The following is a 17,092-nucleotide window of genomic DNA, read 5'->3' as shown; positions in this document are numbered from 1 at the left end:
AGTTCCCAACAGAACTTTAAAAAGGAATTTTTAAAGTTTTAAAATATAAGAGACTGAGGTCAGAATAGGCAATAAAAATCACAAGACTGTGATGGCATTATTTTAGGATAATAATCTTATTTTAAGATATGAAAATACTGAAACAATCATGCCAGCATAAGAAATAATTATACCATAATTCATAAGTGCATAATTTATCAAAACAATAGAGCAGTCATGGTTAGACGCAACCTAATACTCCTGTATAAGATATAACTACATACTGTACAATCGTTCCTTTTTATAGTTATTTTTACATTTAGTCCTCATCCAAATTAAGCTGAGTACTTCTATGTATGAATGGCGTTACGAAATAAACACAACTCACAACAGGGCTTTATTACTGCTACTGCACCACCATGGCATGCAAGTAACTATGTAGTCAACTATAAACAGTAAAATGTCATCATCTTCCTGAAATAAAAAGAGCATGAAAAATACAGATATAGTAGTAAACATCAATTTTCTTTTTATATCTTTTGTATTTACCAAAAGTCTATTGTTACATGAGGCATTTATACCTCTGTATCACTCTCCTGTACTAGTATGGTGGCAAATTTGGAGTTGAGAAACTATACTTTCAACAAGCTTGTACAAAACTACTCGTTTCATATTATACTGCTGACAACATGTAATGTGTAAATGAGAACATGACACATCTGCTACCTACCCCTTAGCATTCTCTTACTCTTTTGTATATCCATGAATTTTGAGTAAATAAAAAGGCTGAGGGCCATTACAGCTGTTTGCTAGGTTGTCTGTTGCGGTGACCAAGCCCCCAAAAGACTGATGTCCTATAGAAAGGAAACTCTTTCATCTGCTTTTTCGTTGCTGAGTACTGATTGTGTGAGGTTCCATACTGGACATTGGATTTGAGAATCACTGTTGGAAGCAACTTGGATTTCTAAATATTTATTTCTTTAATTTTTGTTATGCAGGGTAATTCCTTAACCGGTTTGAAAGTGAGGATGAGATGAAATTCTGCAGCTGGGAGAACAAAAAACATTCATACATTATTATTATTAGAACAAGGGTCAAAGTGCTGACTGGGATTAATTTCTTCTGCTTGGAGGTCAGGACAATATATAGATACTACCAAATTTCAATATTGAAATAGGAGCAGGTACAATAACAACAAGTTAAACTCTCCTTAGGCTTGTAAACTTGGAGACTCTTGGAAAAAAAAGCAAACTTTGTTGCAGAAGAAGCTTTTCCATGCTCAATTAATTTTGCAAATCAGTTAGCTGGCATGGAGGACCCACATACGCTCTTTGTAAAAGATATTCAGAATTTAGAAAAGACTCAGGTACAGAAATGTGAAAGCCCACCCATCACTCTGCTGCAGCCCAGATCATGTTTCTGAGGCTTTTGCAAGGTAAAGAAAAATAATTATGAAACACTCAAATCAAGGTTTTTTTTATGGAATTATCTTTCAAATATTACACGTGGTGTTCTCAGGTTATACCTATGCTAAATTACACGCTGCCTACCTGTTTCAGGCAATGATAAAAGAACACCTGAATCCAAATGATCCTCTTTAGTTCCTGCTTGCTGGAAAGAAATCTTAGTGCTGATTACAAGGAAAGAAGAGTACAATTCTCATTGTTACATTAAGCTATACAAAAATGTTCTTTAGTTTCCCGGAATTTGCTTCGTATTCAATTATACAATTTCCTTCTACATTACAAAACAATGTACAGTTTTTCCTAGTTCTGTCCAAGGATTTTCCCTGCTCTGATATGTTCAGGATTAAGAATACTATGTATTTTGTTTCATGTTTTGTTGATATCAGAACCCACCCTTTTTATTAAAGCTCATCAAACATACTTATACCTACCAGAAGTTTGTTCTGCTTTGGGGTATAGCAGGCTGTGTGACTACAACAGAGCACAGTACCTCATATGTTCATTTATAGATTTGCCTCCATAAAACCTGAGGCTGTAGTATAGCTTTCAATGGAAGCCATTTAAAAAGAAAACATTACAGAATATACAACAGTAGTTTTTAAATCTCAGACACAAGTTCCTTGACGTGTTGAAAGATGATGTTTTCGATTTCTGACTCCTGTACTCTTATCTTTACAGTCCGCAGGCTTCTGTTGTGAAATGTCTATCAGTGCACTTGCAATTGCAAGACCTGTAAGATAAATAAAGGAAAAACAAAATTTAATGCCCAGCTTTCCTGAGAAGAGTTCCAGAGCAGTGTGATGGTCCCTTTCATGACAAGTTTTTGTACTTTCCCAGAAGTGATCAGCTTCATTACAGAGTTAGATAACAAGTTCTCACTTTCTAAAATGCTACCTGGTAACAGGGAAGAAGCGGGGGAAGAAAAAAAGTGCAGTTAAGACACTAGACTGGAAATCAGAAGAACTGAGTTCCATTTAAGTCTCCTATTGATTTGTTGTGTGATCTTAGCATCACCTCTGTTTATCACTATTTTCTTGGTTATGCGGACCAGCAGCTCTCTGACATGGATTTTCTCTTATTACATGTTGTGCATTGCATTTAGAAATGGATGAAACTACCAAATCAGTTAATAATCAGATCAGAAAATAAAAGAGAAATGGAGACCACAGTTAAGACAAGATTTTACCCGTGAATATTTCCCTTTGCAATCTATATGCTTCCTAATTTGGAAATATTCAGAGGTTAGTATTTACCATGAAAAGAAAGATATGAAAATATCTTTCCAGAACGTGTGGATTATGAACCATCAGCGAACTGCGATGGTGTTGGCCTGGATAAATTTTAAATGTCATCAACTCACCAAAACTCTTCTTTTTTAAATTCTGGTTAAGCTGTTGCCATTTCATGACCTGTTATAATTTTAACAGGGTGTTACAGAGGGCATGGACAAGCATGCTTTGGAAATTAGTGGTTCAAGACTTTACTCTTCCATTTGCATGTTACTGCATACTTGCTAGAAATTGCTGACTTTCGCTGGAATGCTGTCATTGACAGTACAGATAATACATGGTAGCTCTAAATTTTTAAATTCACACAGGAAATATTGCAATGAAATGGATTAGGAGCATTCACATCATTCATATGTTCTACTCCACTATGGCTGCTATAAACCCGCAACACTTATATCTGCAAAAGCACATCTATATGTACCCATAATGCAGGCAAAGACGGGGCTGGTTCTCCATACTGCCCAGTACAGCTCAGTCTCTAACCAATAACAGTACCACTCCACAAGGAAACCTTTGAACATACTTTTCACCATGTTTAACAGGCAGGCTCTGTTTTTTTGAACTCAGGCCAATATCAAACTCAGGTTACCTATTACAGAATGCAATTTTTTCATACAGAATGCAATATTTTTCATGCATTCCCTCATTATAACACTTAGCCACTTAGAAACCGTGCAAAAAATATTTTTCACTTACAAGTGTTTCTACAGGCTTCTTTTTTAGTATATGATACACTGTCAGATTCGATTCAGGTTTCCAGTATCCTGAAAAAATCTATGCTATTGCACACTGTAACACTACCTTTCTTAATTCACAGAAATGTTGCAAGAATCAATTTATGTGCATAGAGCTTTTTGAAAATACACCACACTATACTCTAAAACGCTAAGTACAATTATCATTGCTGCATTTCAGGATATGTAAGAGCCAAGATTAATTAAGTTGTTTTTCTCACATACACACATATTTCCTGGTATGAGGTAGCCATGCCTTAAATTGGACTTTGATAAATTGAATTTTTAAAATCTTTGAGGCACCTTTAAAGTATCAGCAGTATCCGGTATTAGCAAATTCAAGGATAAAACCTAAATAACATTTTGATAGTTGCTTACATGTGATCCTGTCTTTAGCAGCTAAGCTTAGGAGTATGCTAAATGGAATGAATATTATATAGGAAAACAGGTTTTCCATTTTTTGTAAGCTATTTTAAAATGTACTTGGATGTATTCACTTTACATAACAATTATCAAAAAGGAAGAACTATTTCCTTCAAATTAAATGCCGCATACTGGGATATAGTGGCATGCTGTTAGAGTTCCATTAAATCGGGTCACTCTAGAAGATCATTTTTCAAAATGTCACACAAATCATCTGATGAAATTCATTTATTATGTTCTCTATGCCCAGCATAGTTCCTTGTTATCAAAGCAATACAATTAACTGGGGGAACAATTCATTATTTCAGACTGGCAGTCTAAAGGAATTTCATTTACCAAGTCAAGCTGATGCACAGACACTGCAAGCAAGCAGAATTTACATCAAAATACAACAGAAGATTTGATAAAAATGCTGTGGCTTAAATATTCATTAACACACACCACCCCAACAAAACATTCCCTTTATTTTACAGTTTTGTATGTAAACAACAAATGCGAATACATTTATAGTCATTCAAGTTGGAACTGTAAATCATATAACGTTCTATGTCTTTTACCTCAGTTTATAAGTTATTTCATTTACCCATCTGCCCAGCTTCCCTCAGTGCTGCCATTTAAATATCCTACCTACCATCCAAATTGGTATTTCCCAAACCAGTGCATGGTCTCTGGTTGCTTCTGACTCTTGAGTAAGGTGGCAGAAAGCAACAGTAGAATCAGTAAGCGTCCCACACGGAGAATCAATGGGTCACCTCTAATACTCTAATTTCTGGAAATTCAAGCCTAGCTGCACAAACGGACCTATTCTCCTAAATGCTATAGAAATAACCTGACCTAGTTCTATGCAGCTAAAACAATCTCTAGCTTGTTTTAAGGATATGTATGGAAAGATCATTAAGAAGTGAACCCAGTCAAATACATAAGTGGGAAGTATGTTTTTGTAAGAGGTAATTGCATCCACACTGAGAAACATACCAGATAAAGCAATATGAACTTGGTTATCTTTAGCAGAACTATTGTCTTTCCTAATGGAAGTTAAATGGTAATAGTTTATTCTCAGGAAGTAAGTGCCTAATCATAAAATTACTGGTGTGTGAATTTTTTGTCATTTTTTTTAAACAATTATGCAAAACAATTAATAAGTACAAGAATAAAATACAGCACATCAAATGAGATTGCCCTGAAAAGCGCATTCCCGATTTATACACAAACAGCACTTCAATTCTGCATTCAAACAAAAGCATCTGAAAAAGTCATTCATTTTGAGATGCACTCCTCCCGGTCTCTGTAAAAACAGGCAGTACTATATATTTTAATTTTGCAGCAAAACAGCTTCATTAGGCGTGAAAGGTTAATTGCAGGTTTAAGTGCAGTTCAGGGAACAGTGCGCGGGTCTGTAGTGAATAGCACAGTCTGCTACAGGAAGGCTGAGCGCTGTAAACTGTTTGCCCTGCTGAAATGTTTTACTACCTCATTTACTAACTGTCTTCTTTTACTGCTTGTATTTGTAGTTCTTCTAAACCTTTAATAGCTACAGTTTTATTTCACTGTAATCAGATTTAAATGGAAATACCCATGCTGGGATGTTTAAACGTTTTCCTCTGATTGTATACAGCTACATTTGAACTGATGCAAGGCTACACTATCTCTCAAAGTAGAAAAAAAACCCCTAACATTGAAAAAGTTAGTCTTACATGCTGGCGTGCATATTTAAAACCTTTTTTTCCTCCTCTATTGTTCATTTTAATGAGAAATGCATTGAGTTCTTACTGTCCCCTTTGTTAGAAGTAAGGGAACAAAGAATGACCTCAGATTCATGGTTAGGCAGGTAACTGGAAATGTTTTTCTCAATTTAAATATGTATTACTCAGAGATAACATTTGGATAGATGTCTTCATTTGATTACATTCTACACATTTTCATTGTTACGTAGAATCAGATAATTCAGAAAGCTCAAGACAATAAAATAACTGCAACTCAGGTAGATCAATTGGATTTGTTTGATATTTTAACCAAAATTATAGTCACTGCTTAAGGTGACCTTAAGCAACGAAAATAAAATGACAGCTGCCATATAGAGAGACTTAAACAGAAAAGACTGGCTAAATGCTATACTATTAAAGTAAAAGCTTCACCCTTCAGCACCCAGCAGCCTTTGTGTCACTTCCATTTGTTGATTCTTTAAAGACATGTTACTGTACAAGCCCACCTAATAGTGGACAGAGTCCTTCTATCATGAAGGATCTGTTATTCAAAGTCTTTCCATCGTAGAAGATGCAATGCCCATGAATATCCCTACAAATGGATCGAAGCAGTTTGGAGCCATACTGAGTAAGGGATGAGAATTACAGCCTCTAATGCCTCATGAAGATGACCATAGCACACAGCGAAGCCAGTGAAGAGAATTTCATGCTCATCAATAAAACCACCAGTTATTACGTCGGGAATTTTAATGAGTTCTGTCATTTATCATTATTTCAAGTCCATAAAGAACTGTTTTGTAAATACACAATGTATATTATGTTTGTATAAATGACATTTATATACAAAACCACCTTGTTAATAACGCAGCTTTGTATCATCCATTTCTTAATCTGATGAAGCAGATCACATTCACCGTAACCTTTATGGATGCAAACCAGGACTGCATACATTTATTCTTCACAGGAAATATATCTGTTAGCTATAGCATCTATAATGGCGGAAGAACATAACTTTCAAGAAGACTGTTACTAGGCAAGTGTTTCTGAGTGTTGACTGAAAAAATTCTCTCATTTTCTATGAGACATTGCGCTAGGAAAATTCTTATTCACTTTAGTTGTTTGGTAACATTTTCAAGATTGTCTGGTACTTCCTAGACCTTTCCTGTTTTCTCAAACAAACTTAACTTTCTCCAAATGGACTAACTGATGATTCATTTTCATGACTGAAAAGACCAGAATGTGGTTTGTGGTACACACTTCCGTGGTATAGACTGAGTCGTGTTGGGAGATATCCAAAAGGCACGTAAAATGGAACCAGAACAAAAGCACAATCCGCAAAACCTGCTCCTAACCACTTACAAATCTGATACTGAAGTGGCTACTTTCCAGGAGAAAAATTAAGAGTCATCTGAAGTTCAAGACTGTACATGGCCCGAAGAACCACTGTATGTCACAACAGAGCTAAGTTCATTTTGAAGTCAGAAAATAGTCAAATCCTTCATGTGTATCTGAGGGTCCTGATCTGTCCGGTTTGCCTAGACAATATCCAGAGATCATGGACTTAGTCACAGAAAAAAACAATCATAAGCAACTGCCAAGAAGAATAAGTATCTTCATAACCTGTCATATTGAATGTTTTTTTTATTTGAATTAAAGTTTTTTTAAAAGGACAAGCTGACAGCACCTCAAAATCAGAACGTCTTTTTATGGGCTTCTCTTCCTGTTTGGTGCATGGATGTATATTTTAAGTTGACACCATACTTACTATGAGAAAGATATATTAAAAAAACTAACCTAACTAGGAAATTACTTTGGGCAAGTAACCCCATCATTTTTTTCTGTGATAATTTTTGTTAGATGGGAAGACAGCCAAGACTCCAGGAGGTATGTTTTCCTTTTCTTATGCATATAACTTAATTAAATAAGTAAAATATGAGACAGAGCTTAAACCGTAACAATAATAAACTAAATAATGAAAGTGTGGAATTAAATAGCCACACACTAGCAGAGAGGAGATGTCATGCTCTTTTGTATTATACTCTTGGTATTTAGAAATAACAGCTATCTATAGGGGACTAAGAAACTCTTATTCCCAGAATAGACTTATAAATTACTTGCTGTCAGTTTGTGGGAAATGCAGACTATACAATAAAGGATCTTTTACGAAATGTTCAGCCTTTCCCAATTTTTCTCATTTTGAAAAGGAAATGGCCCTACATATTTGTGTGAAATATTTGTGCTCCAAGGGGCCGGTAGTGATTTTTTTTGTATATGGTCAGGCAGTTTCCCCTTCCCTTTCAGTGTGAGATATCCGTAGTTTAGTCTGTAATCCAGGTCTGTACAACATCTGGTGCCTTTAAACTATCCAGCCTGCCAGCGGCCAAGCGATAGCATGGGCTGTTTGGTCTCACTGGCTATGGAAAGACAGGTATTGACTACACGCTTTGGGATAGCTCTTGTCCATTCAGCAGGACAAACAAACACCGTACTGACGAAGGGGACCTAGTGAGGAGTTGGAGACACTATGGTAGTGGGATTGGTGCAATCTAATGTTGATTTACTGAAGCTTTTTTCTCTCACCCTCTTTTCTCAACTCAAGCCCTAATAGAACACAAGAATCATAGAATCGTTTAGGTTGGAAAAGACCCTTACGATTATTGAGTCCAACCATTGACCTAACACTGCCAAGTCCACCACTAAACCATGTCCCGAAGCACCACATCTGCATGTCTTTTAAAGACCTCCAGGAATGGTGACTCCAACAGTTCCCTGGCAGCCTGTTCCAATGCTTGACAACCCTTTCAGTGAAGAACTTTTTCCTAATACCCAATCTAAACTTCCCCTGGCTCAACTTGAAGCCTGTTCCTCTTGTCCTGTGGAGAACCCCCACCTTGCTACACACTCCTTTCAGGTAGTTGTAGAGAGCGATAAGGTCTCCCCTCACCCTCCTTTTCTCCAGGCTGAACAACCCCAGTTCCCTGTTCAGACCTGTACACCAATCCGACCTGTGTGCCTTGCCCAGGGAAGACAGTTCAGATGGAAGTAGAAACGTGCTTACTTAACAAGTGGGAGAGGAAGACTGAGATAATGGCTGACCTGAGCTGGGATGGCACCTCTTATCTGAAACTGAATAAGAGGTGATAAGTGGGGAACAGTAAGTCATGGCGGGTCTTAAAAATGAATAATTATATTAAGACAGCATGTGGCAGTAGTTCTGAAGTTGGCTGCAGAGATCCTGAGCAAGGGCTTTTGTTTTGGTGATGGTGAGGGAAGATGATGGTGTTTTGGAGAGGCTGCAGCAGCAGAATTCAGCAAGACTATGCATTCTGGTGGCAAGGAAACAAAGAAACGACTGTCAAAGAATGCTTGGGCAAGACCGGAGGGACAGCAAAGGTAATAGTGTCATTAACACAGACTCAAGGGAAAACAGTGGAAACTAATACGAAGAAATGTAAAACATCGTGGGAATGAAAAATAAACTACATAAAACTGGTCTGTAACGTAAACTGTTGGTGAGGGGGAACTCAAATCCAGGTGTATGGAATACAGACTTCCATTAAAGTCAAATGCATGCATTTTCTACAAATAAAGGAAGAAATTGAACTACAGATACTTTCCCAAGAACTCTGACACATTACTTTGTCAAAAACTGTTTAAATTTGAAGAGTAGAGCACACCTTAAGCTATGATGGTTCAACAACATTACTAGGTATATTATCTTTTTCTTGGACACTATTCCTTGCAGTATTGTGGTAAAGCTGGGCACAGATTTGTCCCATGATATTAAGAATATGACTGATTCTACAGACTAAAATAAAATAATAAAAAAAGTGTTGTAGTTGACTGCTGAGTCTGATGATAAATCATTCTTCTCAAAACCTCTTATTGACTCACTTTAGATACTACCATTGGCTTGGGGAATGGTTACATTTAGACTAGTTTAGGAATAGCTCCTAAAGCTGCAATACTTACCCAGTGCTAAATTTCAGTTAATAAAGCAGGCATCACATGTAGTCAGGAAATATAGTCTTCTTACAGAATAGCAGAGCTAAGACAATGAAAGCGTTTTGATCGTTTTATCTAAGAAGTTCTACCTTGGCAATAGTTACAGGTAAGGGACCTATTGCTAGACCATTATTTTATTCCATTATTGTAATTTTCGGAGCATGGTTTATTTTATACAAAAATGATTGCAGATGTTTGCAATTTTTTTTCCCCTTTGACTTAAAAATCAAGCAACAAGTAATAACTGCATTAATAATTATGTATGCGAACAGACTTTCTCTATCCTGCATTTCTTGAATATAAGTTGCAGAGTCTCAAACAAGTGTATCAGTAGCAAAATATGTTTACGTTTTTAGGGGAAAAAAAGGCAAATTTCTAGGATATGTAATGTTTTCAGAATGCTATCAATCAAATACATAAATGGCAAATCACTTGTAATTCACAAAATAATTGTTATTTGAAATTATTAGCAAAACAAAGGGTTTAGTTTGATGGCTGTTAAAATCACTTAAAAGAAATAATCTGTTTAGGATACATGCAAACCTCATGCAGATTAATTCCTTGATGTTCTGCTACTGCGTATTGCACATCATGTGTTAAAATGTAAGTAATTAAAGAGGTTTCTATAATGGACAGTAATATTTGAAACATTTGGATTTTTTTTCTCACAAACTATTAAATTTTCAGTTTGATTACATCTCCTTTTCATTGAATCATTTCTCCATATGTTATGAAAAACATCTCTATTCTTGTGATGTTGTGCAGCCATTTAATTTGTTTTCTAGAAAATCACTATAAACTAATTTGCTACTCTGCAAGAATTTGGTAAGATGCATTAATCATGCCAGAATCTAATTTGGTCTTGTAAACCCATTTCCGTAGAAGAGAAAAAAAATCTACTTGGAGTACTGAAGAAGCACTATTTTCACTTACTTTTAGCAATACCTGTGTTAATACAAACAAAATTATAATTGGCTTTGTTTAGAAGTCAGTATCACAGCTGTAACCCAGTTGAGGTTAGTTTATGAACCTCTCTACAGTAATTAGACAAATTCGGATTGCAAAAGCCTCCTCCAGACCAGTACACTTGAGGTTACTTGTACAGCATTATTTTACTCTTTGTCTCTACCTTGAGCAATCTCCTTTTATTGGGGTTATGCATGCCAATCAGAGAAAAACAAAGATACGGAAACTGTAAAAAATCGTGAGGTTGAGTTACAACATTTTTGCAGCTTTTTACCCAAATCCATTCATGCAGTTGGACTCTTTAACCAGTGATGAAAGCTGAAGCCTTACTAAACATCACGAGTAGGATGAACACCTGTGAGACAGAGTTTTATCGTTCACATAAACAGAGTGTGATCGACACTCCATTAATACAGTGCTGAACTATCATTTCATGCAATTAAATAATCAGAATATCTGCACGTGTGTGTGTGTGTGTGCCTATATGTGTATGAGTATCTGGGAAACAGAAGGTTTGAGCACAACCAGGCAATCAGGAGAACAGTTAGAAGGAGAAATGGCAGAGGAATTCACTGGGGTCTGCTTCCCTCCAGAGGGGTCTTACTTGCAGGGGGTGATTTAAAGCAGATCTCTTTCTGTCTGTAGAGGAAATCTGGGGTGATTAACCTCACCAGGTGAAATTCAGTTTTTGTGAATACCTCCCTAATGTTCCATCTGGGTGATAACATGTATTGTCAGATTTGCAGCTTTACTACTCTGCCCTTCAAGACAACACACACAACCTTAAAGACAAGAGGTTTAAGGGCCCAAGAGGGAACAATTCTGCGCCCACTGGAGATAAAACAATACTACTTACATTATCATTTACTTTCAGAACAATAATCCTCAAAGATTCTGTTTCTCGCTCTTGCACCTTTATTTTGCAGGTGCTGTCTTTTTTCCCCACTGTCAAAAATTTTATTTAAACCAGAATGTGATGAACATGTTCATACAAAAAATTATTACAGTTCACCAGAAATTCAATAGAACTGCAGCTTAATCAGAAGTAGGCATGCTATCTGCAGAGCTTTCCCGTAATGCGTCCTTACTTTTCAGTTTTGCTTTTGAAGGTTGACAAAGTACTGGACTTGTTTTCTATTTCCAACATACTGCTGCAATATATCATTGCTCTAACCACTGTTGGGCTTGTAATTTGGTTCTGGCCAAATAACAATGCCAGTTTTTCAGTATTCTGCTGATTTCCACAATTAGACATTCAGCACATCCCCAGCTACATAGCCAGCAGTCACTCTGACAAAACAAACGATCTTGGGAGTGTAACACAGAATTAAGTCAACAGGACAGAAAGCGTGCACAGAATTTTGAACCATATTTTGAAATACTACTGAAGTGACAACATCAGGGTCCTCAGGATTTCTAACATAAGGGTATTTGTAGTTTCAGTACCTACTAATGCCCAAGAATAAGGAAAAAGAAAAAAAAAAGATAACACAATTGCCCTGCTGTCAATATTAGGGTGGTTCCATCAGCAAAGCTAGCATCAGCTTATACAGAACATTGATTTTTATTAATTCTAGCAGAAAAGCTTGGTAAAAGGTTGAAAAGTTCAAACCATAAAAAACATTTCAAAACCCAAAGATTTTATATAAATAGCCCTACCAGAATCCTGGTCATCACTGGAAGAGAATAATTCTGAATGGGATTCCAGTATATACAGGGAAGCTATACAGCTACTCATTTATTCTTTCCTGAATCTTCTATATTACACTGAATACACTATATTATGACTTTAACAGGCAAAATGACACACTTAGACCTGGCTACTGTCAAAATGTATGGAACATGGTTACATTTCAAACACTGCATGTTCATAATTGATTACATACGCTTTGTCATGAATAGTCAATATAGGTAAGTATCAGTAAAATTATAGTAACAGAGCACCATTTCTGTTTGTGTGACATACGCAGGTAGAGCAAATGCCTGAAACTGCGAGATTAGTAACACAAAATATATTATATGCCCTAGGCATGCTTCATAGTTTGGAGAGGGAAAACTAGAAAACTAACAGTAGATAGTCACAGCTTGTTACCCAGCTCTATGTGTACTCACACTCCAACAAGTAGCACTCATTGTCTCATTTGTCAATCCCATTATAAGATTTGAAAGAACTATTTTGGTACAACGATTACCAAACTATAACTTTTGACACTTAAACATTCCTCTAGATGCCCCTTTGCATCATCTAGCAGATGTAACTGGAAAAATACCCTACCCTCCTAACACCCAAGTTCAGGTTCACTGTTTCTCCTTACAGGAACCACATCCACAAGAGATACAGGAGCACTGAAATATTCCTGTTTTGGGATCAGATTTGGCATAAATCTCAGGCCAATGTGCACACCACGTTTTTATACAACAAAATAAAATCTCTCACTCATTTCCTGTTGAACAGGATTCATGCTACTAAATGGATGTGAAAGCAAAAGGTAGAAATCAAGTGAAAGATAAAGTCTAGAAATTTTCATGAGGTCCATTTCCCAGCAACGTCAGCTCCCAGAAGATGCACTCAATGAAAATAAAGCACCATGCTGGCTTTGTATTTCTAGGGTGTGATCAGGAGCTAGTTTTCATTTACATATTTAAAAAAGCTTTTACTATGTGATGAAGGAGGAACAAACCTTCAGCAAGACATTAGAATCCCCTCACTGCAGTTTTGCTAAATCTCCCATCTGGTTTTTAAAAGCAGATATTATGTTGAGTATTTAACATACCTGTAGCTTCTACAGGTAAGTCAGTGATAAAAGAAAGACTTAAGGAAAATGTGGGCCCTCTCCAGAAGGAAACAGGAGACTTAGTCACCCAGGACGTGGACAAGGCTTAGATAGTCAATGACTTTTTTGCCTCAGTCTTCACTGGTAAGGGCTCTAGCCACACCACCCAAGTCACAGAAGGCAACAGCAGGAATCCGGAGAATAAGGAACAACCCACTGTAGAAGATCAGGTTCAAGACCAGCTGAGGAAGCTGGAGATGCATCTACGGGTCATGAGGGAACTGGCAGATGAAGTTGCCAAGCCACTATCCATCATATTTGAGAAGTCGTGGCAGTCCAGTGAAGTTCCCACCAACTGGAAAAGGGGAAACATAACCCCATTTTTAAAAAGGAAAAGAGGAAGACCCAGAGAACTACGGACCAGTTATTCTCACCTCTGTGCCCAGCAAGATCATGGAGCAGATCCTCCTGGAATCTCTGCTAAGTCGCATAGAGAATAAGCAGGTGATCTGTGAGAGCCAAGATATAGGTTAGATATTAGGAAGAAATTCTTTACTGTGAGGGTGGTGAGGCACTGGAACAGGTTGCCCAGAGAAGTGGATGCCCCATCCCTGGAAGGCCAGGCTGGACAGGCCTTTGAGCAACCTGGTCTGGTGGGAGGTGTCCCTGCCCAGGGCAGGGGGGTTGGAACTAGATGATCTTTAAGGTCCCTTCCAACCCAAACTATTCTGTTTTCTATTCAACTGCTGACCATTTCCCCTTCTATTTTTTCCTATATTCTTTTTGATCAAATGTGAAAAACTTGGCTTTAGTTGTCTCATTTCCTGATTTTCTATATTTCAATTATACTTTAATGGCTATATATAAAGTGATGATGATACAAGAGTGTGTTGTGAATGAAATCTGTTTTGTACTATCTCAGCTTCTGAGAACTGCTACAATTTGAGTTGCTTTCTTCCGTAGTCTCTGAAGTGCCTTCTATAATATAATAATATAATAAACCCTGAATCTGCTCTTCCCTTTGCAATGCATTCCAGCATTCTGTTTCCCATAATGCTGCTACATTATGATTTGCAACTATAAATAATTATCCTAAGTTATAAAGATAAAATATAAAACTTTAAAGCAATACCATTAGACACCATACACTTGAGACTCTGAAGCAGCCATACGCAAACATTGATTTTCATAAAAAATAGAAAAGGTGGTGATAATAAAAAGCGTGGTTCCTGCTTAGGATTACTTCACCAAAAGCTTGCTGCAATCTTGGCTGCAAAGAATGGAAATAGTAGGTAATCAGTGGCAAACTGCACATTGTTTCTAACAGGTGGGGCACCACATTTCATGCCCTCTATCTCAAAAGGTGAGGAGGGGAAAAATACTGTTGTGGGAATGCGATTTGACAATGTGTGAGGTTCAGTAATAGAAGGTATTATCCCCCAAAAGAGGACGCCTCAGAGATGAGAGGGACTTATCTAAACCTCTGTAAGGCTTGTGTTCAGATGTGTGAACTTGTGAGTTGATTTTTGTTTGTTCTGTCTTGTCTGGGCAAGCATTCAATATAACAACAGTGGAAGATATAGGATTCTTGGCTTCTTTCTCCATTATTTTTCATTGCCTTCCTTCCACATAGCCCTCCATTTTCCAATAATTTTGCTGCTTCTCCTCCTATTAAGCGTGAGCTGCCACATTATTTAACTGCCTTTACAAAGTACTTGTTTTTCTCTACCTAGATTTCCAATAATCAGGAATTCTCTTTGTGAATCTGATGTGAGTTGCCAAGACTAGTCTAACTGCCTTCCACGTTCTTTCGTCTGTTTGGATTGTACTAGTATAAGGAGGTGGTGGTATGGCAGGTTTTAAAAGCTGCAAACATCTTAATAATCATTTATATTGTTTGTCCTTCTCCTGGCTTCTCATTTTAGTGGGCAATTCTTTTCCAAGAAAAACACACACATCCACTATTTACGAAGAGAGACAAAAATAACTGTTCACATTTGAACTATCATCTAGTTATTTCTTTAATAGCAATGAAGTAGGTTGTGAATAATCTAAATACAGCCAGCCTGATTTCATTATTTCAGTCCCATATGTAGTTTAAGAACAACATTTACTTTCAAGATTTTAAAAGCTGTGTGTTAAATAGCGCACATTTTAAGGCAATTTTTCATCTTCAATGTCTTTAACTCTACTTTCACTAATCATTCTGTAAAAGTGACAGAAATATGTTTTTCTCACTGGGATGGCCTCAAGGATACATCTCTCCTTTGTGCCAGTGTGAGATGTGCACGAGGCTGCTGAAAGTCTGCAGAGGCTGAAGCAGTGTGGTTTAAGTCCTCTCCAGATCCACTGAGATGGATTTCAAGGGGAGCGAAGCAGGGCCAAGAGCCTCTCACAGGAACAAACAGCCTTTAGGGTGAGGTACATCATTCCTTTGCTCTGCTGAAGCCGCATATGCTCAGTAATTTAGACAACTGAGTGCTTCATCTGGGACAAAGTCACGATGCTGTCTTTACATTTTCATTTGGCTTTCTACTCTTTGCCTTTCTATTTACCCAGGTAAAACCAACAAATCAACCTATTGCCCTGCAACTTGCCTCTTCTGATCCATACCAACAGTTCCATTACGTCCAGACAATGAAAAATTTTTAGTGAAACAAATGCCTAACCATATATAAGCCTATTAGATCTAAAGTTTGGTAGGAGAAATCTGGCTCCCAAAATTGAAGGCCTAACTTAAACAAGTTGAATTTTCACACTTTTTTTTTTTTCTTTTTCAAAACAGTAGCTCTTTCAAGTCATATTTTAGAGCTTTCATTTACAAAATGAATGTTTACTGACCTTTCCATAGTGGTTTAAATATGAAGACAAGAGATGTGTCCAGGGAGCAAAAATAGTATTAATACTGAGCTTATTATCTCCAAAGTGCTACACACAAATTAACTAATGCATGCTAATACAGTGATTAGCTTGTTTGCCTAGGTTTAGTACAATGACTACGTTTCCTAATGCCATCTTTCAATGAGACATGGTTTGGTATCACACTGAAGCCAGGACAGCTCTTCTCAAAACATACTGTGCTTAACATTTGTGTATTCCCCAATGAAAATCATATAAGTCTTTGGAGTACTGATTATTTGCAAAAGACAACTACTTTTGGAGAAACATTTTGAAATCAAGACATGCTTTGAGTTACTGAAAGATTGCAATATTAGGCAGAACCATAACAGATTGTTGTTGGCTAGGTGGGATGAAGACGGAGCTACAGACATTTCACCTGGGATGAGTATTGGGTTCCTGCATAAATTTCATAGGCATTGACCCCTCACAGCATCTTCTCAGGAGCAAATAGCATAGAAAGTCCTTAGAGGAAAGTGCTGTCTCCCCACTGTGGGGCTATCCCTTCCCTCCTCCTTTAGGGAAAAAAACAACAGACCAAACAGTCTTTGCCTGTGGCCTTCCCAGAGGACCACACTCCATGGAGAATTTCATGGCATGTACAATTCCAGTGTTCGTAGGTTAGATTAGGTACATGTTTGTACACTTCTCGATGTAATAAGGTCCCAAGCCACAGGCAGGCTTCTGAAAGCCTCAAGAATATAAATAATAATAACAAAAAATAGTAATAAATAGAAATGAAACTGGTAGCATCACAGGTATTCATGGAGATTTGTACTGACCAGAAGAAAGGTGGCACAATATCACTGGTACAACGTATCCTGAAACAGCTCGGAAAAAGCAATCTGGAAAAAA

General features: G+C 37.2%; 1 protein-coding gene across 2 annotated transcripts in view; it reads right to left on the bottom strand.

Annotated features, from left to right (window-relative positions):
- Positions 1-1,060: 1,060 nt before the first annotated feature.
- The window catches only part of ATRNL1 (attractin like 1), a 523,801-nt gene continuing 507,769 nt past the window's right edge, over positions 1,061-17,092 (bottom strand). For both annotated transcript variants that reach the window (XM_054207467.1, XM_054207468.1), the window contains one exon: positions 1,061-2,175. In XM_054207467.1, coding sequence (XP_054063442.1) covers positions 2,051-2,175 — 125 coding nt within the window. In that variant the 3' untranslated portion in view covers positions 1,061-2,050. The remainder of the gene's footprint in view (positions 2,176-17,092) is intronic.

The sequence above is a fragment of the Rissa tridactyla genome, chromosome 6 (assembly GCF_028500815.1).
Source record: "Rissa tridactyla isolate bRisTri1 chromosome 6, bRisTri1.patW.cur.20221130, whole genome shotgun sequence".
Lineage (NCBI taxonomy): Eukaryota > Metazoa > Chordata > Aves > Charadriiformes > Laridae > Rissa > Rissa tridactyla.
This window is presented reverse-complemented; position numbering and strand designations above follow the sequence as displayed.